Source organism: Numida meleagris, chromosome 1 (genome assembly GCF_002078875.1).
Source record: "Numida meleagris isolate 19003 breed g44 Domestic line chromosome 1, NumMel1.0, whole genome shotgun sequence".
NCBI lineage: Eukaryota > Metazoa > Chordata > Aves > Galliformes > Numididae > Numida > Numida meleagris.
The window spans coordinates 52,649,263-52,674,649 of NC_034409.1; the positions used below are offsets into that span (position 1 = coordinate 52,649,263).

Sequence of the window (25,387 nt, forward strand, 5' to 3'; positions counted from 1 at the left end):
TTGGATCACCACCTGCTGTCTGCTGAAAGAATTCATCCGAAATCACATTTGCGGAACCACGTTCTGCTGGTTAAGGCGTCCCTGGCTTCCTCCCCTTTGCAAGGTATCGCTACGCCTGTTTGCGTACCGCCCGGCCGCTTAGCTTGGAGCTGCGGAGCTCGTTAATTAAGGTATGTGTGCATCAGCTCTTAAAAACGTGTCCCTGTTTAGGATTTTTCTCTGGCTTAGCTAAATTGTTTTTCAAACCGAGCGTGGGATGAGCTCTAGGTGAAACCATAGCCCGAAGAAAGGAAGCTGACACCTCAAGGCACGGCCGTAGCTCTGTAGCTTTGGGAACCTGGGCTGGTGTCCCGCGTCCCGCTGGTGCCCTGGGTGGGGTGTGCTGGTGAGACAGATGTCAGAGCTCTGCAGGAGGGCAGCTGCTCTGAATCCCTGCCTGCTGTGCGAGTGCTTCCTGTGGGAGCCGGGGAGCTGAGGGAGTATAAAACGTAGGGGTTTCTGGTTTTCTTTGAACTGTAAGTTACTGCGTTGTACTGAGGCTTTTTCCCTTTCTGAGGAGCGTATGTTTGGCTAATTATTCCGAGTCACAGTTGTGTTGAATGGCCCGTCCCTGCTTGATGGGCATGGGATGGCAGCTAGGTTGACACGTGGTGGTATGAACTCGTGGAGGGAATCTGCTAACCTGGAGCTGCCAAAACTGTTCCTGCAGCCGGATGTCCCTCAAGTTTCCTTCCTGGAGACCACCATCCATCCCGTGTTGTGGCTGCGAGAAGAGTCTGTCCGAGCCTGGACGTTAATTGGGTTCATTTTATTCTATCGCACAAGTTGTTAACAGCAGTAATTAGTGGGAACTGCAGCTGAGCTTTCTTTGTCCTGCGATGGCATCTGTGCATGCATTTGGGGATGGTGACTACTCTTTGACATATTCGTCTCAGTCTGTCGATGTTGAGTCATGATGCTGAGAGGTTCATGAGCTAAATCAGGCAGCGCTGGTAGTGCAGGGAGGCATGTTGTTGAGACAGGATAGACAAAATACTTCTAGCTCAGCTCTCTTGGTTGCATCTCCCTCCTGCATGCTTTCACTAAGGGTTTTCTCGAAGCTCTTTGTGCCTCCTGGGACGAGAGAAAATCAGCACTTCTGACTGCAGGACCTTCAGCAAAGGGTTGGAGGTAGGGAAAGGAGTTCAGGTTCTGTGTTGGGATGTAAATGGGATTTTTTGTGCGTGTTCTTGAAAATATGGAGCGTTGGGTAAACGCTGAAATTGGGCAGAGCAATAGAAGAGGGGGGTATCAGTACACTGTGAAACCTGCGGAGAACGCATCAGGAGTTCTTTGTAGACACGAGCGGGGACAGGGAGAGTAATTCTAAAGCACCGAAGGAAATTAAAATGTTAAAAAGTAATTAGGCAGGAAATGTGTGCGTACTCATAGCAAGAGGAAAAATAATGTCAGATACAGGTACTCCTTGGCATGATGGAACCTGGACGAGCATAACAGCGATAGATTTGCAGATAACCTGCCACATGATTTCTGCATTTTAGTATCTTTAATATTTTTTATTATAAATATAAGATTCAAAAAAAAAACCAAAAAAACATGGAGTTAGGATGGTATTCAAACACTGCATTCTACATTAAAAATCCCTTATTTAAAAATCTTAGGAAGGTCAGAGAGAAGTAATAAATAAAGTTGTCAGACTATTTTGGCTTGTGAGATGTGATTAAGCTTAAAATAAATGTGTTATCAAAACACCACAAGAAATAGGAGAGAGAGAGAGCATTTTTCATCCTTCAAACACTTGTAGATAATTGAAGAAGGGAGAGAAAATATTTAAAAGATTGAAAAGCGTTTAAACTAGAAGGGGAGCGGTGTTAAATGGGGGGGGTGGAAATGTTGGAAAATAAGATGATGTGAGATTTATGGGCTGGCATTTTAAGCAGTCAAGGAGTGAGATTAAGCAAAATGCTGGAGTGTGCCCTTTAGGGAGCAACCCCACACTGTTGAGAAGATGGCATAATGGGTTTTGTTGGTGGCTAATTAGCATTCTCTTCCTCCTGTCAGGGATACCATGGGCTTGTCAATCTGGTTTGTTCTAAGAAGATTGGACATAGTTTCTGTTGTGGCATCTTTCCTGGGGTTATTGTAGCAGTTCTTGAAATTAAGTAAAAAACAAAACAAAAAAAAAAAAAAAACCAGTTGGTATTTAGCTCCAACGTTAAGCAAAAGAAACAGGCGGACATGAGCTGTGTGGAAACACGCTAGAGATTGGGTATAACAAAGTGTGGATGAGGCTCTGCAGATTTGGGCATGGCTGAGGCTTCCAGCAGCTCTCCAGTGCTGAGGCTGGAAAGAAGACAGAGTAGGCACAAATGAAGCAGGACCAGCCCTAATTTGGGGGGCAAACCCAACTCTTCCAGGAAACACGGCCCTGGGGCAGGCCTAACGTTGGGCAGACCAAGCATCCTGGGGACTCGGCTGACACCTGAAGGAGCAGCACGGCTGCGGCTGTCATCCTGGCTGGGAAGGGAGGGCTGCAGGCAGGAGAAGGGAGCGGGAGGTCTGCGTGCTCTCTGCTGAAGGCTGCTCAGTAATTTCCCCTCTGCCTCTCCTGTCTGCGGGACGAGCTCCCTCTCCCTTTTCCTCCCTTGATTTAAGCACGCTGGTGTACCTCTGGGCTTTGTGAGGGAGGACCAGGGGCTGGAACAGCAGCCAAAATTTAAAATCAGGATTAGTCTGTTGACACACACATAAATCAAACAGCCGTGCTCTCATAAATCTTCTCTGTGGGTTTTGCTGCTGTGGCAGTAGGAGCAGTGCAGCAGGCTGGGCTTCCCAGGGCTGGGTTTCAGTGTCGAGGCACTTGTCCTTCACCCTGGGTGGCTCGTGAAGGTCACCCCAGCTCCCTCCTGTCCCCTCTGTGACAAGCCTGCGGTGCTGCAGGCTTTGGGTTTGCTTCTGGGGTTTTTACAGGCGTAGTAGGATGAGATGTCTTCTGGGGATAGATTTTGCACAGTCAGCTGGCTGTTTCTGGGTTGTGCAGTTGGTGTGCTAAAAGCTGCACCTGTGCTCAGTGCTCATCGCTGCCAGCACAAGGGAAGGGGTTGCTGCACAGATGTGTGCTTCCTTCTCTTGCTGTAATGCAACAGCATGCCCCTAAACACTGTGTGCCTGGGTGCAGAGCTTTGAAGATGGTGGGGCTGGAGGAGATGGACTCAGCGCCCCGCTCTTCTGTGCGTTTCCTTTTCCATTCCCAAGTTTCAGTGCCTCTCTCCTCTTTTGAAATAATGCCTTACTGCATGCAAAATGTTTTGTGACATGTTAGGGGTGTGCAAGTTGCAAGCCCCATAGAATGTTTTCCGTGTGCCACCCAGAAGTGAGAAAGTTGACCAAAAGTGATTAAAAACCAGTGTGATCGCTCAGCGGAGCAAGGCCTGCTCTTCTCATAGAGAAGACAGGAGAAGACTGTGGCAGTGGATGGGATATTTACATGAACCGTGTGGAACATGTGTGTGATCGTGGATGATTTCTCAGGCTGATGTTTCCGTCTGTCTTTTGTGGTGTGATAAAGCCGCCTTCTGCTTTCTCCTTTCTCCAGGGTAACCAGGAGCCAGCAGCAACTCCTGATGCAATGGTGCAGCCATTCACCACAATCCCATTTCCGCCACCCCCACAGAACGGGATTCCCACAGAGTATGGGGTGCCACACACTCAGGACTATGCAGGCCAGACCAGCGAGCACAATCTGACGCTCTACGGGAGCACACAGCCACATGGCGAGCAGAGCACGACCACAGCCAGCACGCAGAATGGATCTCTCGCAGTAAGTGCTGAAAAGTGTGGGGCAGCAGAACGTTGCCTCTGGAATAGGCAGCTGTGCTGGAGGTGGCTGTCTGTTGCTCAAGTACGCAGCAAATCATGGGCTTGGAAAGGAGAGAATGGCAAAAAGCCAGGGATTCTGATGATTTATTGTTGTGTTCTCATCTTTCCCCTTCTGCATGTTCCCCTCGTAAATAAATGTCTGCAGCACTACCTGTGATCATGGTGCTTTTACCACGGTGGTGTTGTCCGAAGACAGTCCTTCCTAGAAAGATTAGTTACCTTGAGTTAACTGGTAAGTGGTTCACGTGAATGTGGTGGAGGCAAGTTCTAGAAGGTTGACAGCATAAAGGATTAGAGAGAGCACGTGTATTGTGGGTGTAATCCCAGAATACTTCTACTTTCAGGAAGCTAACAGAGTAGAAAAACACTTTTCTTTGGCTTTCTGAAAATGGCAGGGAGCTTCAGGGGCAAAGATAGGAGAGGACCTCTCAGCTACTAGGCACCCATTTACCAAACAAAGATTTTCACCTACTTACGTTTTTTGCTTTCTTCTTCCCGTGGCCTGGAACTGGCACTGGGCAACATGCTGGCAGATTATCCCAGGAAAAGCTTTATCCACCCCTTAAGCCACTTGTTAAGACTTAACTTCCTAATAAAGAGCCTTATGGTGAGAGCCTTCGGTGCTCAGGGGTGGATTTAATCTGTTAATGCTTTCAGTTTTGCTTGTAGTTGGGTGTTTGGCTCATAGAGATTATTTTCCCCCCTGTAAGCACCGAGTGAATTTAGTGCCAGCGATGGGAAGAGCTGATAGTGCCAGCCCGAGTGTGCGTGGCTCCCAGCGTGGGGCCTTGCTGCTTCTGCAGTGGGCACTGATTGGCAACGCGAGCTATGGCTTTGATAAGGTATCACTGTGTTTATCCTGGGAATGCCTTAGCTCAGAGAATAAGACAGTACAAACCCAGTTCAGCACGTCAGTAGTGTGTAAAAGGAACTTCAAAGGCCTTCCTCGGCCTAAGGCAAATGCAAACGTAGAAAAGAGAGATCAGGCTGGAAATAAAACTTAAGGCCGATGTAGGGTGCAGCATGCAGAAATGCAGTCTGTCATAAAGGCATGTTGTTCGAGCCTGGAGGACCTGGGCTGCCCATCTCCAGCAAACAGCTGGGTCGATGAGAATGGTGGAAATGGGGAGCAGACCGGAGCAGTGCCTTTTCCCCTGCGTATATTTGCTCTACCCATCTTTGTCCAGAGCTTGAGAGCCTTTCTTTTTAATGGAACCGACGCGAGCCCTGACCTTGTCTGTGAGCTCTTGCCAAACCTCCTGCTCCTCTTCCTTATTAGGAGCCATCCCCACAGTGCTGCAGGGCCTGGCTCTGCCTCCCATCAGCCAGCACCGGCTCTGCACAGCCCGCCGTGTATGTGCACCAACCAGGGATGGGGACGAGCAGCCTGTGTGTGGGAGGGAGCGTTGCTGGGAGACTGCAGGGAGAAGCTGGTGTTGCCAGGAGGGGAGCGTGACTGGGAGAGGTGATCTGGGAAACAGGCAGGGTAATGCTGGTTCTCGGGAGCAGGTGGGCACGTCTGGTGCGAGCACTTAACGTGGTTAAAGATGCGCAAGCTGAGCGTGCAAAGTCAGTCTCCGTGGCCAGAAAGGACTGAGGGTGCAGTTGGTGCTGCAGCTGGGACTGCTCAAACCTGGAGCATCCCAGATATTGGCACATGGGGAGGGGGAAGACAGCTCGGACACAGGCATTCCCACACTTCTTATGCATTGGGTTTTGGATCGCCTGGGTCCCTCTCTCTCTCTGTACAGGAACCCTACTGTATGAATTTATTTTCATTCCGTGGGGTGCCTTGGGATGTAATTGCTTGCAACTTTTCTCCTTCTCAGTACGCTGATTAATGATGTAGGAACTAGGGGGAGGAAGAAGGCTCAGCAGTTGCTCAAGCTAAAGCATGCTGTTAAAATACAGCAGAACAGGTTGGTTGTTTCATCTTGAACATCTACAGCTAACGTCAAGCGTCTTGTCTCTCACACAGGCTGGTTATTGCTTGCTTGACATACATGTCCAACCCATGTGGAATAGACTGCTATGCTTTAAGGAGCTTTCCCTTCATTTTGTTGTCTTGCTCAAATGCCAGTGCTAACTTTAACATAGCAAAAACTCATTGTGGGTGATATACGATCCTTCCCTCCCATTACTGGGACTGACAAGCACAGCTGCTGTCATCTGTGCGAAGGCGATACCCCTGACTGAATAGCTAGCGGGTTTTTTAGCCGCTGACTGGAAGCCTGTGCTCCCATGGGATAGCTCACACATTTCCTTAGGCCAGGCAGATCAGGTCCCTCCTTGCTTTTAAGAACAAGCCTTGTCAGTCTGCCCTGTTGGCAGGATGGAGTGAGATGGCAAAAGAAGTGTGGATTTTTGGCTTTTCAGGCTGGCAGTGTTAAGGAGAATTGCAGAAGTAACAGAATATGGGGTGGCTTAAAGGTCCCTCTTGGAAGGAGGAGTATCATCTGGTTGGTATTGGGCTATGCAGCAGTGTAATGGGGTCTGTCGTGGTGTCCCTTATGCAGCGTGGGAACATCTTTTCATAGGAACTTGTCAGGCTCTTACAAACAAGTTGGATTTGAATGACTTGAGATTAGCCATGGGATCTACTGAGTTAATATGCGGTGATCTGGAAGGCTGAGGTCAAACAGCAGTCGTAAACTTAAGTAAAAGAAACCTTGGTTGTCAAAGTCCATGCCTTCCTGTGTGCTCCTCTAGGCTGTGCAGAGCACTCAAGCAAAGGGTGGTGGCTGGTTGGTGTCATCAGCAGAGGATGAGCTTGGTTCTGGAGGCCTGAGTGTGGTGGAAAGCATTCAAAGCTCTCGGAGCAGGGGCACGGAAAAGGAATTGACACAATGGGTGGTGTAATACAAACAGCTTAATACTTCGGAATCTTTTTATTTTAGGATCAGGCCTCATCCATGGGGCTTTGTTTCTTGTCTGGCATGTGGGTCTCCTGGTCATCATCTGTCCTTCCCCTTGATACTGTCCCAAAGCACAGCTGAAAGACCTGCCTTAAAAATAGCCCGAGGTAGCAGACCATATTTGGCCTACTCGCTCTGCCTGTTGCAGCCTGTCTCTTAAACTGTTGACACTCGGCGTTTCACTTTTTATAGTGCTGGGCTGCCTGGCTTCTTCCCCTTCCCCTTTCTTGGTTTACACGAGTTCTCCCTGCTGGAGACACCCAGCGCAGAGAGCCCCAGGGAGCGATGCTAACGAGGCCGCGGCTCCTCTGGCAGCTGAGCTGATCTAAAGATTCACCGCTGTCAGAAAGGAGAGATCTGGCTCCCGGCACAAATTCCCACTCCTGTTTACCGGCTCTGGCATTCCTTCCGTGAGCCACTTGAATTCACTGACCCGGCAGAAAGCTGTCCAATTCTTTCACTGGGTTAATGAATTAGAGGGGCTCTTGGAGGAATCCAGCACATGCTGTTGTCGCAAGGTAGGCGCATGGAGAGCGTGGCCAGGAGCCGAGAGCAGTTGTCAGCTCGCTGCATCTCCCAGTGCTCTACCCGCAGAGGGAAGATTAATCATCGCTGAGCTACAAAAGCTTGCTTGATAGTAAATGCATTGCACTTAATACTGTGAGCTGATTATTCAACTCGTTTCTCTTGTTAATGTCAGAGGGAAGAATTTGTGTGTCTATATAAATTACAGAATGCAGCTGGAGCTATGGAAGTAGAGGAGTAAGTTTATGCAAATGACTTTCCACGAAAATGGCAGGTGCTGTCGCCTCAGCGCTACGTCGTCGTGAACCAATATAAAGCATTATTTAATTACAGAGCAGCATGTCTCTCGGCTTTCCAGCGTGCCATGCTGAAGCATATTTAACTCATCTGTCGCACCATAAAGGGATATAGTCTTCCAGGTTTTGTGAAGACGCATCTGTGGTGGGGGACCCCCGTATACCACGTTCGGAAGCAAGATGGTCAGCTGGCTGCAGCCCAGGCATCCACCAAGGGTTGAGAAGGAAGGGAGCCAGCAGCATTATGGAGGTTCCTCAACTTATTTTTATAATGCATGACTTTTTACTCCGTCCGATAGTGATAGGATGAGGTGGAAAGGCTTTAAACTAAAAGAGGGGAGGTTTAGGTTAGATGTCAGGAGGAAATCTTTCACTCCAAAGCTGGTGAGGTGCTGCCATAGGCTGCCCAGAGAAGCTGTGGTGCCCCATCCCTGGAGGTTCAAGGCCAGGTTGGATGGGGCCCTGGGCAGCCTGAGCTGGTGGGGGACAGCCCTGCCCATGGCAAGGGGTGGGACTGGGTGGGCTTTATGGTCCCTTCCAACACAACCATTCTATGATGATGTTATAAGGATGACTTTCCCTCGGGTATTTTTTACCTACTCTGAAATAGAGGAAAATTTTCCTCTGTAATTATTTTTCATCACTTCAGTAATTAAAGCATTTGCTCTTGTTAAGGTATTTCAGGTGAGAGATATGCTTAATGAGGATCCTCAGTTCTCTTTTGATACTGCTGAGCAGGTAGATGTGAGGAGGAATGGGCTCCCAATGAGTATCTAGCTGTTGGTTGTTCAGACACCACAGGTTGGAACTGCTGTCTGGAGGTAGCAAACTCTGACATTTAACATCAGAAATTTGCTTCGAGTATGAGGCAGATTATTTTGGTTGTCAGCGCTTCCAGACTTGCGTCTAGTGAGGCAGATTTAAAAATGATTTCAAAGGAGAACTAGAGAATAAATCAGAAAATATCATTATGAGAGTGTACAGAGCCGTGGTAGTGCTGTGTATCTCTCAAAGGTTAGAGGAGATCTAGAAGCAGTGCAGAGAGGGATAATAGCGATGATGAAAAGGGAGTAGCAGGTTCTTTATGAGAAGAAATGAAATCTTCACTTAGGAAAAGAGCCGATAGACGAATGAAGGGATGTGACATGCATGGAATACTGAATGATATCGGGAACTCTTCCATTTTCACTTACTAGGATACCTGCAGGAAATAACCCTGTGGCCTGTATATTTAAAAACAACAACAACAAAACCCAAACAAAAAAAGCCTCACAACTATTTTCTTCATGTTTTTGTCCATATAATGAAGAATTTAACTGTGGAACTCTTGCTCAGAGAATCATAGAATTGCTCAGGTTGGAAAAGACCTTAAAGGTCATTAAGTCCAACCGCAACCTAACCATACTACCCTAACTCTAACAACCCACCACTAAATCATGTCCCTGAGCACCACATCCAAACGGTTTTTAAACACATTCAGGGATGGTGACTCAACCACCTCCCTGGGGAAACCTGTTCCAGTGCTTAACAGCTCTTCCTGTGAAGAAGTTTTTCCTGATATCCAAACTAACCCTCCCCTGGCGCCTTCACAGGATGCTTTCGAAGCTGAGAGTATGAATGGGTTCATAAAACTTGCAGAAACATATCATGGGCAGTGGATTCATTGCCAGTGGCCAGCTACGAGGAAGACATGGACTGGCTCTGCTTGCTGGAGGCTCCCTCCAGGCTGGGAGGCCCAAGAAGCACCACTGAGCGTTTGCCCCATTCCTGTGTTCTTATCCAGGTGCTCTGTTTGGCTGCTGTTGGAAAGTAGATAGGGGGCTGGACACTTGTTTAGTCTGTCACTATGTGGCCGTTCTTCTTTCACTCTAAGTGATGTGGTCCAGAGATGAGCTTTGGCTCAGGAAATCTTACTGCCTTCTTCAGCTTGCCAGAGCGTTCCTACTTTTCTGAGAAACGGACAGGCACCATTCGCAGTGGATTTAGCATAATGACCTGCAGAACAACCCTTTTGGGCTGCTTCGTTTCACCACCTCATTGAAAGAAAGTTGGGGAGGGGGGTGGGGTGAGAGCCAATGAATCCTAGAAAAAAATACCGCTCAGGAAAACAAGCTAATTGTATTTGGTTATGTGGAAAACATGACGTGTCAGAGGTATAGGAAGCACAATGTGTCAGGTTTTTGTTCTGATTGCAGGCGGGGTTTGTATTTATATAATGAGGAAAGGGAACAAAAGGACTTAAGCTTTAGTGTGTCTGAAAACAGGTAACGGTCAGAAGAAAATACACCCTAGATTAATCTAGCTAATGGAAATAGTCAAAAGCTGAGTAGAAGTGGTTTGGCATGTCCTTGGCCATTTTTTATAAGCAGTGGGAGCTGCTGCATCCTTCACTCAGTGCTGCTCAGGTGCAGTGTGACAAGACAGGATTTGGTGTCCAATGCCCGATTCTGTGCTCATTTTTCCACCAAATTTTCTTTGTGGGTATCTGTTCCGTGGTGGGCATCTGGTTGTTTTGGCCCAGGCATTTCAATGGAAATTGCAGAGATCTTTCAGTGTTCACTGCACTCTTTGTGGCAGTGGACAGGTTGCCTTCTGCCAGTCCTGGTGTGCAGTCCCTGTCTCCACGCAGTTCCTCAAGGTCTTGACCCCATCAAGGTGTTTCTGTTTTTTATGGATCCAAGACTGGTCTAGAAGCAGTGGAGTGAGCACAGTCTGTCTCCCGGATGCTGTAAGCCACCCAAGTCCCCTGTTAAATATAGCTGTTAGTTACAGTTTGTGTTTTGTAAACATTTTCTTTTGCGGTGATTTATGGTTCATGATGGTTTGCAGCCTTTGGAGTGCCTGTTTCCTGGGGGAAGAAGTCAGGGGGTTGTTTTTCACTTTGCTATGACTTGGGCCTGAAGCGGTTGCAGTTGAGAAGAAGGAAAGTGGGAAGCAGCGTGTGCCCTGTGCTGGCCTGTGGGGTGAGGGTCCATCTTGCTCGTGGTGGGGTAGCCCTGTGTCTGCTGGCACAGATGGATGTCTGCTCAGGGCTCAGGCTCCCCCTCCCTCCAAGAAGAAGTCCTTCAGAATGGCTTGTTTGCCAGCCGTTCTGGGGAGAGGGGCCTGGTTGGGAGGTGGGAAGGTGGCTGTACAGCTGCCTCCGAGCCCTGCAAGACAGCCCGGTCCCCTTTTATGTGTACATTTCCCCTTGCAGCTGCCCCTTCTTGCTTTGGGTTTCTTTATTGCCAGTCGGTGCGAGGAGGTGGCATGGGGGCACAGGGAGCGAGGAGTTGAGCGAAGCAAATACCGCGCGTGCTGAGCTGCAGTGCAGCTCTCGGTGACCTTGAGCAGCTCAGAGCTTGTGTGTGCAGGCGTGAATGACATTATCGCTGCATAAGTATATGTTACCCAGACTACAGCGAGCAGGCAGCGGGGATCCAGGGCTGTTTCCAAACACGGGGTCTTTGCCCAACTGCGAGTGCTGAGACCCAGGGAACAGCCGTCAGCTCCCTTCTGTGTCTCAAAACCTGATGTGGGGAAGGGAAGGAGTCAGGGTGAGGAGCGGGTGCTGGGTGAAACACGACGATAAAAGCTTGGGCTCGGTCAGGGCAGCGCTTTGCCAGTCTCCATTATGTGCTGCCGGAGAATGGGCTCTGGGCCCTTCCTTTCATCTCCTTCCTAATGATTTAAGACAAGGAATAACTATAAAAGGAGGGGGGAGGGGAAAGCAAGATCTGAGGAGACTGTTTCTTTCATTGATGTTGTAGCTGAGTGTGTGGCAGTAGACAAATGTATTGAGCTAATGTTATAGTGGCAGAAAGTTCAGCTCTTTCCTTGGGGCTGTGGATGCTAAGAAATGAGAGAGGTTTCAGCATCCAGAGAGAAGAGGTATTTAATGTTAAGCTACTGCTGAAAAATCAAGAAAATGAGAGAGCCTGCAAAAACACGTAATCAAAAAGGTAAGGTTGGGCTGATGCCCCCATCCCTTCTCTTGTTTTTCCAATTTGAAGCCATTGTCTTGTACACATCTCACGTGCTGGAAAACTGACTCCTGTGTGACAGCAGCACGCTGCCATATGCAGGAACAGCTGTGAGTATTTTTGAGCAGGCCACTGTACATGATGGATTGCACCCTTGGTAAGAGAGGAGCTCTGCCCTCTGCTTATGAACAAATGGCTGGGAGAGGAGTGCAGGTGACCTCCCGGCTCCCTCTCCTTTGGCAGCAGCAGGTCCAGTCCTGTGCCATCTATATTTGAATATAGGGTCTAACGTGGTTTTGTTGTCACCATTCAGAGTCTCTACCTTTCCCCAGTTCCCACTGCAGAGGATGCAGTGTGGAAGGGTGCGAGCATTTGCCCACTTGCCAATTCCATGCACGGCTTGGGATGTGGCAAATTGCTCTAGCAAGACTCCAAAACGTGCTTGAAAATGGGTTTGGAAAGAGATGCCTGGGAGCAGGAGCATCAGTGATTTTTGGGGAGTTGTTTTGGAGCGCTCACTCCAACGCAGCCATTGTGTGCACTGGTGATGGATGGGCTACCCCTGTGTTTTGTCCTGCTTGGACAGACTTACCCGGAGGAGCAAAGGACTCTGATGGAGTAATAAAAATAAAACCACCAAATAGCATGGCGTGATTTAATCACAAGCCAGCTGCATCGATTCTTCCCCTAGGGTGCACTCTGTGTTTGGAGATGCATTTTGTCATAGGGGTGAAGGGAGGAGAGGAGCTGGGATTTGAAGAGGGGACGGCTGCTTTTTAGATATGGTCAAATAGAAGTTTGTGAGGTTGTTCTTGAAAATTTGATATCTGAGGAGAAGAGGGGTTGAGCCTTAGCCAAATAAAAATTCTTCATCCTGCTAGGCTTCTCCCGAGACTCACGTGGCTCTGGGGAGTAGAGATAATTGCAGGGCAGTATCTCTGGTCCTCCTATCACGGCTTAATTTATATTAATCAGATCAAACGTGTTTTATGCTGTCCTACTAAAATAATATGGAAAGCTGCCACTGCTTTGCTCAGCACAAGAGCCCAGTGCTTAACTATTAGCTTGTTTTTGTCAGTCCTTTATAACCACTGTACAAGTTCAAGGTCGTATCTGTCAGGGACGTTTCTGGCCAGAAGAAGCTCTCTTAATGTTGCCAGTAAAGTTTACCTGTGGAGAGATTTTTTTTCCCAAATATCACCAAGTGTTGCATATGAAATGACGTGCAGGGCAGTCTAGTGTGCCCAAGACAGTGGTTGTGGAATCAGTGTGAGCAACTCCCCACATATTTTTCTTTTTCGTAGACAAACGTATATTTAGAGAAAGGAGAGGGGAACAAGAGACCTCCACCAAAACAACCCCTTACTTCTTAATTGTAAGTTTTAAGGCCTGAAGGTGCCTAAAGAGGCTGACTAACAATTACGCAGCCCTTGCTTTCTCGTAGAGCTTCTTTTCACATGGTGGATTAAGGAGGAGGTCAGGCTGGCACCTAAAGAAATGGAAGGACGTTTTGAAGTGCATCATACAAGTGTCAGAGCATTAGTCCCACGGGGCTGAGGCAAGCAATAGGAGATGGGAGTGAGTGGGTGGATGCTCTTTGAATTCCTTCACCCATCACTCCTTGCTCTTGAACAGGGAGAGAACAATAAAGCTGACTGGGTTGTAGTCTGCTGTGTTCTCCGGCTCTGAGCGTTTGCTGATGTGGTTTTGACTAAAGTGCAAAACCCCACCATTTTCTCATCAGTGCATTTTGCAAAGGGACTGTCTTTATGTTGAGTGCCTTGCTCAGATATGACTGCTTTTTACTCTAAGCCCAGCACGAGCGGCTGAAGTTCTCTTCCTTGCTTCTTCTCTGTGGGGCCATTAGGTCTGTCTCATGGCACACTTGTGTACCTTCTTGCTGTACGTTTTCTGTGCACAAGGACTAAGAGCCCACCCTTTCCCTGGCTTTGCTGTACCAGTTGGCGCTTGGGACTTCCAGGTCTAATTCCCTTATTTTAGTTGTGGAGCTGGCAGCAGAAAGTAGCATTTGGAGGTTTTTATAAATCCACCAGCGCTAATGACTGTTTCCTGTCCCTGGGATGGCTTTTAAATGTACTAGAAAAGTTAATCAAAGACATCCGTAAGCTGTTGATACATGGATTTTACCGTTTAATTATAGACCTTCTTTTGGGGGTAGTGTTTCTCTGAAGGGAGCTTGACAGAGCAGATGCCATTTTGCCTGGAGATGCATTTCTGGTATTGGCCCGGTGAAGAGCTGACACTTCAGCTGTGGGATTTTGATGATTGCAGGAACATCCTGCCACATGAGATTAGAACGGCGGTACTACCTCCCAGCTTGAGGATACGGAAGATCCGCCTCTTCATTAGAGCTTTCATATGGTGGCAGCTGAAGTGAGGAAGAGCAGGGGAAAAGAGAAGCAATTTGAGAAAACCAAAGGCAAATCTACTAAGCTAAAAGGTGATACAAGGGGAAGGAAGATGAGATCTCATTACTGTTTACTTGAGGAAAGAGAAGGGAAGCACAACAAATCAATGGTTAAGCATTGCTGACTTCATCAAAGTAATTGTCAAGTACTCAGATACTGCAATCACAAATAGAGTACTAATACATAAAAAGAGATGGACGAAGCACACGAGAGTAATTTGCACGGTTTCTATTCACGCACACGCTTTTGTCTTTCCGATTTCAGCAGACGGAAGGAGGGGCACAGACAGATGGACAGCAATCACAGACACAGAGCAGTGAGAACACCGAGAGCAAATCCACTCCGAAACGACTTCATGTGTCTAACATTCCCTTCCGCTTTCGAGATCCTGACCTTCGACAGATGTTTGGGGTAAGTTTACTAGAGCCCTTCAAGGCACAGCAGCAGGTTCTCCTTCACCACAGGCAGAATGTATGGTGCTGGCATATGTTCCCTGGGGGAAAAGCCCTTCTTTTGACCCTGTCCCGGTTTGCTCAGCACCCTATAAAATGCTTGCAGGATTAGGGCAATTAGTAGCATTTGGTCAGTACACATGAAAACTGTAACTGTGCTGTTCACATAAAGATGCTAATTACCAGCTAACAATTGGCTTGGGGGGAAATAAAACAACAACAGCAACAAAACTTTACCTTATTTCCTAGTGAAGACTAGGATTAAACATTGACTTAATATATCCTTCACAAAGCACTGTTTTTCAGTTGCTTAGGAACTTGTTGAAATATTTACATCTTTCCTCGTGATACACTTTTGTGATGAAAAATTACTGCAAGGAATTGGCCAACTAGTAATTGCGCCTGGAAAAGCTAGTGCAAGTCAGATGGTATTTTGAGTTGGGTATGATAGACATTTTGTTTCTTTTGATGGAATGCTTGGTTTCCCCTAATCTTCATGTGCTGTTCATCTTCTCAGTTTATGAGCTCTCTGGGGAAGAGTTAGTTTACGTGAGGGTAGCTGGTGACTTTTTCCATGCGGACACAGATGAGCCGGGTGCCTCGTGACCTAACGTTTAGGTGAAGCTGGCTATGTATCATCATCGGGAATCTGTGACTTGTTGGTATGATGGTAGCGTTCTTGGTTGATGATGTGTTTTAAAATCTTTAGAGATGCTTCTTTATAAAGTTAACAGGCTTAAAATGTTGCTGCCTATTTAAGATGCAGTGCAGAGCACTCAAGTCAGGAAAGAGCAAACCTAAGGTTCCTTTACTGTGCTGCTTTGAGTGTATGTCCTTGATCCTAAACATGTAGCCAGCTATTCCTCCAAATTCTGCTCTATTCTGCCATTTCAGCTGTTGCATCTCTTTAGGCATCTGTGTGTGTGTACACACCTATATACGCACTGTCACAGGGAGAGTAGTGTTACAGTATTTTAAGAGTGCCAAATTGACATTTTGACTTTAAGCTTAAATTTGTACATGAAAAAGGAATAACTGGAATTATCGATTCATTGCTTGGATGATACAAAGTGTGCAGAAATATAAAACTTTCACTGATGGTCTTCAGCAGGAGTCTAAGTTACTGTATATTGTGAGACATATTTGGTTTTTGTTCTTGAATTTTTTTTTTTAGTTTTTTTTGGTTTTTTTCTTTTTTCTTTTTAGCCATAAGAAGCTATTTTGTGGATGAAACCAAATTGAGGAGTTGTCAAAATGCCAGAGGGCAGGGCTGCTGTTCAGAGGGACCTCAGCAGGGCTTCAGACACCTCCATCCTGGGAGTTGTTCGACTTGACTGGATACAGCCCAGCCAAACTGATCTCATTAGACCTGCTCTGAGCAGGTGTTGAACTAAATGACCTCTGGAAATAGGTCCCAGTTGAAATTACAACTCTGTGATTCTGTTGCTAGAGGCTTGGGTTGGCATTCCTTCTTGTTCATGCATTAGATTGCTGCACTTTTGACATCTGTGGGAATGTTTTCAGGGTGAAACTCATCTCCTGGCAATCTGTGATTGCTGAGTCTTCAGTTGCCTGCTCTGCTTGTGTTTTTTAGCTTGCTTTTTGCTGTTTCAGAGCTGTGCAGTCGGCATTTCCGTCCGTTTGGATAAACTGGTTGCTGAAATCACAGCCAGTTCTTGGGCCACCTGCTACAATCTGTATTTAGCACACTCTGCTCTACGCTGCTGCTGCTCCCCTCTCCTGAGAGCAGTATCACTTACATAAACTGTTCCGTGTTTGTGCTGCCCCTTCCTTTGGGCCTGGTCCTTGGCTCAAGACTGGACCCTTTCATATACTTTCACACTGATACTTTCCTCCCTGTACTCCTGGCATGGGGACAGGAATGAAATGGAAATGGCAAGAACATGCCTGTCTTGGTGACTCTCAGCTCTCATGTTTGCTTTGGATATGGGTAGACACAGGCAGTAGGAATGAACTGCTGTCCTGATGTGGAACATGTAGAGAATACAGTCTAGCTGCTTGAGGTTTCTCATCTTTCTGGGGGATTCAGGTGTTGCCATTTGTGCACTTCCTCACCCCTTCTGTGCAATATATGAGCTAGTTTCTGTTGCTCCCCAAGTCACCTGATGTTGGTTTACTTTTTGTCTGAATGTCATCTTTAGTTCCAGCATGGTGATATGATTTTGACTCAGGTAAATGGTGTATTCCCTATGAAGCCTTTTTTCTAGTTCACCTGGCACTGTGTTTGCTGAGAATTACGCATAGCAGATCATCATTCATCTTTTGAGGCATTAAAAAAAAAAAAAAGTGCCATTTTCCTGTAAGGAAAAACTTTGTTGCTTTGCCAAGGAAATAATCAGTGGTTCTTGCAGCTCTTGCCTCTTCTCTATGCTGCTTCTCTCCGCATGTTCGGAGCCTCAAGCAGGAGAGCATTTCTGTCTGAATCCTCTTTGCTCCCATTTCTTGTTCAGGATCGGGATGCTTTCCCTTGGGTGTCTCACTGAAACCAACCCTTTCTCCTGCAGGGGACTCAAGGTTGTCTAAATCTTCAGCTGTGGCTGCCTATAACCCCCATCTTGTCCCTCTCCCTTCTGTGTGTCAGGTCACATCTCTTCAACGTCATATCTGAGAGACTCAAAATCCTTGCCTGGAGTGGTTTTCCCAAACTACTGTACAATGAGAGAAATTGGGTAGACAGCAAAGCAGTGGAGGAGGAAGAAATAAATGCGATGGTGGGGAATGGGAGGAAAGAAGTCCCCTGAGGACTGAACAGCATGCGAGAGAGGTCAGCCCAGTCCTGAGGCACAAAAGATGAGCTGATGCCTTCATCCAGTCCTGAGTAGAGGTGGACTTCAGATGTGTTGTTTTGTGTGTGATTAAGTGGAAATTACATAACGCTTTCCAAACGGTCGCTCTTTGGGAGAGCTGCAGGCATAAGGATTTCCTGACAAATTCAAGTTCTTTGGGTTTCAAGTCGTCTCCCTCCTATCGCATGTTTCTTACAGGTCCCAGGAATATCCTCAGCGATGGAACAAACATTTCCTAAGTATATGCTTCTTATAGGCTGGCAAATAAAATAGGCTGCTTAAAGCAGGTAATATTTACCTGACATTTTGTGATACCAATGGAAAGACTTCAAGAAAGCTTCTGGAAAGAATAGGTCATTTTTAATGCACACAGTTGTGCACCCAGTGTGGAATAAATCAATAGTTGACCTTGTTCTAGGAGATAAAGAAGAGTTAATAGCTGATCTGAAATCCCACGGTTGCCTAGGTACCAGTGATTGTTATTTGTCTGTATTTACTTTGTGCAAATAGAATATGGCATCAGTCAGTAATGCAAGGAGCTTTAGAAGAGTCTGTTTCTTAGTTTAAACAATTGGCAGGATAGCCAGCTGGGAAGGTACATTTAAAAGGGGGAAGCGTTAATGGAAGCTGTAAAGTATTCAACAAAATCATACTGATGGCCAAGAAGGCATGATTCCACAGTCATGGAAAGTGTGTTACTATGAAGCAATCTGCACACCACTCAGGGAGGATGAAGAGGAGGAAGGAACTAAATAGCAGTGAATGTAATTACTTGAGCAAAGGATTAGGTAAGAAAGAAAATGCACTAAATCTCTAGCGTATTGATGAGGTAAAAGGAGAAAGCGTCAATTATTTACATGCAAAGAACAAAGGTCTAATAAGGCATAGGTCCGGTATAAAATTAATATTTTTAAATTAAAAAAAAACAAATATTTGCATAGTACTTGCTGTGATGTAATAGGAATTATTTTTACCATGTATGGTTTTGTATACAATTCATAATGAAGGAGGATGAGATAGTGCTTGCTAATATTTATTAAAACAAACAAACAAAAAAAAAACAAGCAAACACTAGCAGATAGATAAGGTGTGACCAAGGATAACAGCCAAACCAACAGACTCTTTTATTCATTAATCTTAATTTTTAACCAATTTGTGTAAGCTAGGGGAATTGGAGAGGACTGAATTCAATATTGGGAACAAAATAAGGGGATGATCCAAAAAGCTACCTGCTAATTATCTGAATGTTGATCCAATGTAAAAATAATTGTGGAAAGTTTTAAAAAACATTAGAATCTGAGGGAGGAGTTTACTGTCATTCCGCATGACTTTCTGCAAGGTAATGCATCTTTCTAACATGTCTATTTTGATAGGATTATACAAAGCAGTATTGAGATAGTTGAACATTGCTTAAGCAGTTGAATTAATTTGCGTGACCCAGTTTTTATTTAAAACAAGACCAGAGAAGAGAACACATCAGAGGGGTTAAAAAATCTTTAATGGTAGATCGTGAAAAGTTGTGCTTTATGGGAAGACGTCAATGATCAAGAGTGCTTCTAGTGTAGGTTTTCCCAAGGATCCTTTTCAGTCTGTCTTATTCAGTATCTGTGTCAACCCATGGAGATAGTACTATTCAAACCTTGCCTGTAAGGTTTACATTTTAAAATATGTGTTTGTGTATATATATATATATACACGTGTATATGTATTTATTTGAGGAGGAGGAAGATTAGATTACTGTTAGGGAATGACTGGTCAACTGCTGATAAATAAAAAAAAATCCAGTAGGTCCATGTTTGATACAGTTTAGTGCGGAGTGCTGTGTGTTTGGGTATGAGCTATGCATGTGGGATAGAAGGTATTAGTTGGAAGATGCTGTTTTGGGAGAGAACGGGTGATCACTGAAGATAACTGCATCAGTAACGCAAAAGGCAGTATCAGGTTGAAGGGGGGATGTGATCTTGCTCGTGTTCAAAGTTGAAAAGACTGCATAATTTTGTTTTGTTCTGAGTTTAGTTTAGGACCGTAAAAATAACTTATGGCTTTGAAGAAGAGTGGCTTTTGAGGTGTATAAGGTGTTGTGTTCATTTATTCAGCCTCGAAGTCAAAAAGAGGTTGGAAGATGACTAGGTTGAGCTGTGCAGGTGCTTATGCATGGATGATGCCTACTAATAGGGCTTTTAGGTCTTATTTGCAGTCGTAACAAGATTTTCCAGCTGGAAGCTAGGAGTTCTCACAATTAACCTTGAAATAAGAGGAAAAATTCTTAGTCATTTAGGCTAATTTAAACAATGGAGCAACTTACTGGAGAGCGATGGAGTTGCTCTCAGTGTTTAAAAACAAGCTAACCCATGTTTTCAGAATGTTCTTACCTAGTTTTTGAGGGACATTCTACAACCTGTGTGTGAAAAGTCTATGACACAATGGTAGTCTGCTTAACTGCTAGTAGGCTGCTCCCTTCCTTAATGGACCATGTAAGCAGAAGAAAATCTCCTGTTTCCGTCAGCACGTTCCCAATCCTTTCAGCTTTGTGCTGTGATAGTGTATGATTGTACCTCATCACTGATACCTTCAGTCCTTCCTTCTTCGGCTTCAGGAAGCAGTTTGCCTCCCAATATAAAACTGGCTGAGATAATCTGGTCAGCTCTGATGCCCTTCAGAGTCTCCTGGGAAAGATGGAGGCTGGGCTGGATTGCTGAAAGAGGAATATCCATCTGTTCTGTGGCTGAATCATGAATTTCCTCCACAAATGAAAGCGGAGTGGATTGTTTTGGTGGTTCGTGCAGGCGTCTGTGTACTAAATCCTACTTATCTGTTGTAGGAGCAACAGCACAAGTAGTCAGAATTGATTTTTCTCAGAATTTGCCTTGGCGGAACGCTCTCAAGTGCTCACAAATCTTCTCCTGTTTTTTAAAAAAGGAGAGAAAAAAGAGAAAGCGTAAGGTAAAAGTAAGGAGCATATTGATGATGATTGTTGGTGAAGATGGGATAGCAGTGTAAAGGGTGTGAAATTTCAGGCTCTGGCTTCGAATGGCATTGCTTTTTTCTTTTTAGTACAACATTTTGTCTAGCTTATGTTATGGCTTCTACCTGTAGGTTGCTAATTGCTTCTGTTGGGGGAACCTCATCAGCCCAGCCCAGACAATAAAGGGAGCTTTATGTGATCCAAACACCTCAGCTCTGGGAGCTCTATAGTGGATATTCTTGGAAGGTTTTGCAACCTGAAAGTCTTGGCTTCTTGGCACTCAGTGTTTCCTAAAATATATCAATGGATATAATTTCTCATCTAACTTTCTTCTGGTGTCAGGAGTGCAAAACACCTCTATGAGCCTATGCTTGTAGGCTAAAGCAATAATAAAGTTGACTATAGGTCTTTCTACCGGTAGATGAATTTGAATCCACAAGTAATTCATGGTACACACCTATTGACAATGTCAGAAAACTGCTCATTAGGTGTTACAGTAGGCAAATAATATGATGGAGTGAGAATAATGGCAAACGTGTGGAAAGGGACTCTGCTTTTTCATTAGATTGAACATCTGAAGGAAGAAATCTTTTGGATATCAAGATGGATTTTAGCTTCTTTAGTCTCCAGCTAGTACTGACCCCTGATTACATGTGATCGAGTCCTACATGGCAGTACTGCAGAGCAGGAGTTCTGACGTGAAAGGGACCTCTTTGTGACATCTCTTGTTTCCCAGCTCTTCCTGCAGTAAGAGAGCACCACGCCTTTACTCCTGCTGATTGATTTAACTGAGTAGTGTTAGAAGAGCCACTGCTGTTTATCTTGATGTCTCCAGTGCAGTTCCTGGAGTCACCTTCTGTGACTGAATGGTGGTGTGCTCAGCACTGCTTGAACATCGTGCTCTCTCTGAATGGCCATGTCAGGAGCCACAGTGCTCCTCTATGGAAGTACGTGTGCCACAGCAACTGTCATGAGCTATCGGACTGTCACATGAGGGTTTTAAGAGTCCTCTCAAACCCAGCTTGGAATCTCTGCCGCTTCTGTGGGTGCAGTTCTGGGCACCAGTCACCTGGCAATGGCACCAGTCACAGACTGAGGTGCAGGCATGAGGTGGGAGCAAGCGGCTGGAAGTGCATGCCTGGAAGTCAGCCTGCTGTTAACTGCTCTGGAGCAGTACCCTGCGGGACTGTGCACCCACATCTTGCTGTTCTGACTGAAAATCTTTTATTTCTGAGTCAGATGCTAACAAATGACTGCGAAACCATGCTCCTCATCATTTTGTTTGCTGGGATGGCTATGCTCTGTAAAACGTGTTAGAAATCAGTGCTCTTTCTCTGGCTTCCTTTTGAAGTCTGACTTCTTAGAAAATGTCTGCTCTTTGTTGGACAACAGGTCAACCCTAATAAGGGCTTGCCATTGCTTGTTTTCTGTCCCCCTGATAAACTATGGTAGAGCTTTGGTTTAGAAATCCTTGATGCTTTCCTCTTCCTGTCAGCAAAGCACACTGATGTAGCTTGTCTGAAGGCTCATCAGAGCCTTCACACCACTGTTTTGAAGAGCAGTGACCCAGCTTCAGGTGAGGAAGTTCACACCTTGATAGCCCTTTAGCTCTGGCAGGTCCCAGGCTACTGTAACTAAGCACTGCCTAATATGTGCTGCAGTGGATACAGACATTGTCAGCTGAAAGACATCCCGTCAAGTAGGGAGCTGGGGCAAGGGCACTCACTGCAGCAGGGACCTGTCCTGCATACAGAGTGCTCTTGCTTGTGCACCTCAGGCTTGAGGACATGAAATTATTTCCTGCATAAGCAATTGGTTTCCTGGTGATGTTGAATTTCTAGTGGAATTTGTAAATGGGTATCTTCTAGGTTTGGGTACTTTACTGCACTCATCTCTCAGTGAATTACGTAGATCCAAGGCAAAGCTGTTGGGCGTAGAAAGTTCTGTTGTAGGAGGCTGTCTGATGGTGGCTTATGTTACCTTTTGATTGTTCCATAACGTACAGAGAATTCACCTTATAATCCCTCTTGCTGGCTTCTGTAGGGTTAAGGTATTTGTCTGGCACGTTTCGGAACTGATTTCTGAAAGCTCTATAGACAGGCAGAAGAGGTAGGGCCAGCTGGAACAGAGCCTGCAGGAGGGGCCCTACCTAACTGTCAGTACCTTGGAAGGCAAAAGCTCTCTGGTGCCAGACCTCTCAAATTTATGATATGTAATGTAGTTATGGCCTCTGCTGGAAAAATCTGCTGCCTTTGTGTCATCTGGGTAGAAAGAAACACGCAGCGTGCATGCTCTTCCTTTCACAATGCCCTTGCTTCTATGAGGTGCATCAACTTCAAGCAAGAAAACTGGGTTCTGTTCATAGCTGTTGTCTGTTACTTCCCCTTAAAACGCTAATCTCCAACATCCCTTGATGCCATTGTAGAAGAGATGATTCTGATTTAACTGCTTTCCTGAAAAACAACTGAAAACTTGTACGAGGTCACTTCAGGGAGTGGAGGACTAAGACAAAACAAGATTCTGAGACTTCTATGCCATAGCATGATTGCAAGTGTGTGTGTGTGTGTATATATATACACACATCTCATGCACAACCAGTTCCTGGAGAAGGCTTCTTGTGTGACCTGATGTGTAGCAGAATGATGTGCTGATCTCGCAGTCACATAATAAGCTGTTGAAGTCATGATGAAGAACGTTTGAGTTGTGCAGTTCTGCTATGCTTTCTTTAGAGGCTTGTGCTCAGAATTTTTTTTTTTTTCCACTGCTGCTCTTGGTATGTTCTTGGTAATAATTGAGTGAAAGAATCAGGTCTGTGAGCACAGTGATTCATGCCTTCAAGGTCAGAGATTAGAGGGTTAGTCCCCATCATGGATGACCTAAGCGCGGGTCTTGTTTTATTTGGCTAGAGCCTCTGTCTGCTGTAAAACACAAACATGCCTGTATACATGATTTTAAAAAATTAATACGGGGGCATTTGGTGTTGATCGTTGTTTTTAGACAGTCTGGCTTATCTATACAGAATTTGTAACCTTTTGTGAAGGAGCTCTTAAAACTTCCATTGTTTGCAGTAGGCTGTTGACATTGGTAGGGGAAGCACCGTTGGAGAACAAAGTGCCTTTTTATGTTCCACTAAATTAGATTCAGCTTTGAAGGAGATATAAACTGTTAAAATGAACTAGTTCTTTTTTCCTGCTTTCATTCTCCAGGAAAATTCTGGCACACAACCAAAAAAAAAAAAAAAATAAAGCCTCCAGGCCTGGACATGCTGTAACCGTTGCAGCAGTAAGAGCAAGAGCTGCTACATTTGGAGCTGCCAGAGCAGCTGTGGCAATGGCTGCAGCAGAGTCTTGGATAGCCCAGCACATGTCCTGCTGCCTCACAGCCACACTGCTTTCTTCCAAAGAATTTCACAGAGCAGGAAACCTCTGCAGCAAGCCTCAGTGCAGCAGTTAGCTTCTGTTGTCCCTGCTACTTTCTTCCCACCTGCTTCATCAAACACAGCTTAGGTGAAAAAGTGGTGAGGTGGCCGTAGCCCCCACTGTAGGCTTCAAGCATGTACTTGCTGCTGCAGCAGCAGGCTTTGACTATCTTAATTTTCATCCAGGAAACAACACATGTATTTCCTTCATTTTCAGGGTAGGGAGGCAGCCCTCTGCCTCTCTCACAGCTTGGTCAAACCACTTACATTCAGTATTACCTTCCAGCTTTTTGCCAGTCCTGAGGAATTAAACGCACAAGACGAGATTTCCTGTTGGTGTGGAAACTCTGAGCAGTGAGGTTGGCCGAATGGGGCTGGCAAGCAGCTCTGGCAGCAGTACCCGAGTATCCAGGCCCAGCTGGGTGTGGAGAAGGGGGAAGATGGCAAAGCATAATTGTGCACCAGAAGCTGCACAGTTTGTTCTCTTTCAAGACGACTCTAATGAAGAAGAAACCGGTGATTTTTGATGGCTCTGAAGTTTCTGAAAATAATTTTGGCATTTGCATTTATCAAGAGCCCGGCTGTTTCAGCATGTGTGGCAAGGCTAGACAGCTGAGATGATCTGGCAGGGACAGATCCCACTCTTGGGCTGAGCATGCAACTTTCCGTTCTCCCTTGCTTCTCAGAGCCTTAACGCTCCCATGACCCTTTGAATCAGTTCAGACCAGTAAACCGTCAAAAATGTGTTACTCATTCCGTTTGTTGGGCTACTCTTTTGTGGAACTGGTGAGCTGTATCAGTTGATATATGAGTGAGAATGAGAGCCAGGGCCAGCTCTTGGAAGCTGGTGAGCCCAGGCAGGAAGGATGAAGGAGCAGGAGCAGCCCTTTGGCAGCCGTAAGCTGTCAAATTGGTTCAGCCTGTCTTGTAACTATACTGAAATACTTGTAGTTTATCAGGAGAGCAGTCGTGACTGATTTCTTTCATGGCAGTGCCCAAGTAACAAAGACAACAAAGAGCAATCAATGGCTAATCTCCTTTATAGACAAGCCCACACCAAGCATGGGATAGAAATAGAAAATGTATTTTAGCTGTGATTGGCACAGCAGTGGTCAAAAGAGGATCCAGCATGGATCAAGCCTAGCTGTTGGGATGTGGAGGCTTAAAGGAAGATGCAGTCGCTGCTCACGTTTACATTAACGTTATTCAAACTTCGTGTAACGTAAGATATTATGCATTCAATTGTTCTGGAGATGAATAGAAGATCAAGTATTGTCCTTACACAATAGAACAGTAAAAACAACATCTGTGATCCAGCATTTGTAAAAAGGATACAACTATCTCCTTTTTAAGAATGGAAGATGGAAGCAGACAGAAACTATAGCTAAAATTGTTGGAAGAGTTTCATTTGCATAAAGACGATTGAAGGGACTTAATAGCTTTTTACTGCTTTACATATCCAAAGCTTCTCTTTAGTCATCATGGCTTACTGTTGCAAATGTTCCACGTCTGCAAATCTGGACACAAATCTTTGGAGCAGGGCACTCAGAAAATAAGCATTATACCCACTTGACTCGATGTGGAAATGTTGATCTTAAAAAAAAAAAAAAATAATAATAATAATTGACAAATATCACTTTGCACTGTGACAAGGCAGAAGGATTCTAGTGCCCAGAGGTGGTGCTCGTCATTTTTCCTAACTGTGAAACCATCCTTTCTTCTTTTGTTGTCTGTTCCTT

At 45.6% G+C, this 25,387-nt stretch overlaps 1 protein-coding gene and 1 long non-coding RNA gene across 8 annotated transcripts in view; one reads left to right on the plus strand and one right to left on the minus strand.

Annotated features, from left to right (window-relative positions):
- Nucleotides 1–25,387, plus strand: part of RBFOX2 (RNA binding protein, fox-1 homolog 2) — a 152,102-nt gene that overhangs the window by 90,246 nt on the left and 36,469 nt on the right. For all 7 annotated transcript variants that reach the window (XM_021386197.1, XM_021386161.1, XM_021386177.1 and 4 more), the window contains 2 exons: nt 3,596–3,820; nt 14,271–14,417. In XM_021386197.1, the coding sequence (XP_021241872.1) occupies nt 3,629–3,820; nt 14,271–14,417 (339 nt within the window). In that variant the 5' untranslated portion in view covers nt 3,596–3,628. The remainder of the gene's footprint in view (nt 1–3,595; nt 3,821–14,270; nt 14,418–25,387) is intronic.
- On the minus strand, nt 18,240–21,176 carry LOC110393388. The gene is made up of 3 exons (XR_002434987.1): nt 20,872–21,176; nt 19,638–20,168; nt 18,240–19,509 (listed from the first exon to the last, which is right to left on the minus strand). It is a non-coding gene; the product is annotated as an uncharacterized LOC110393388 (long non-coding RNA).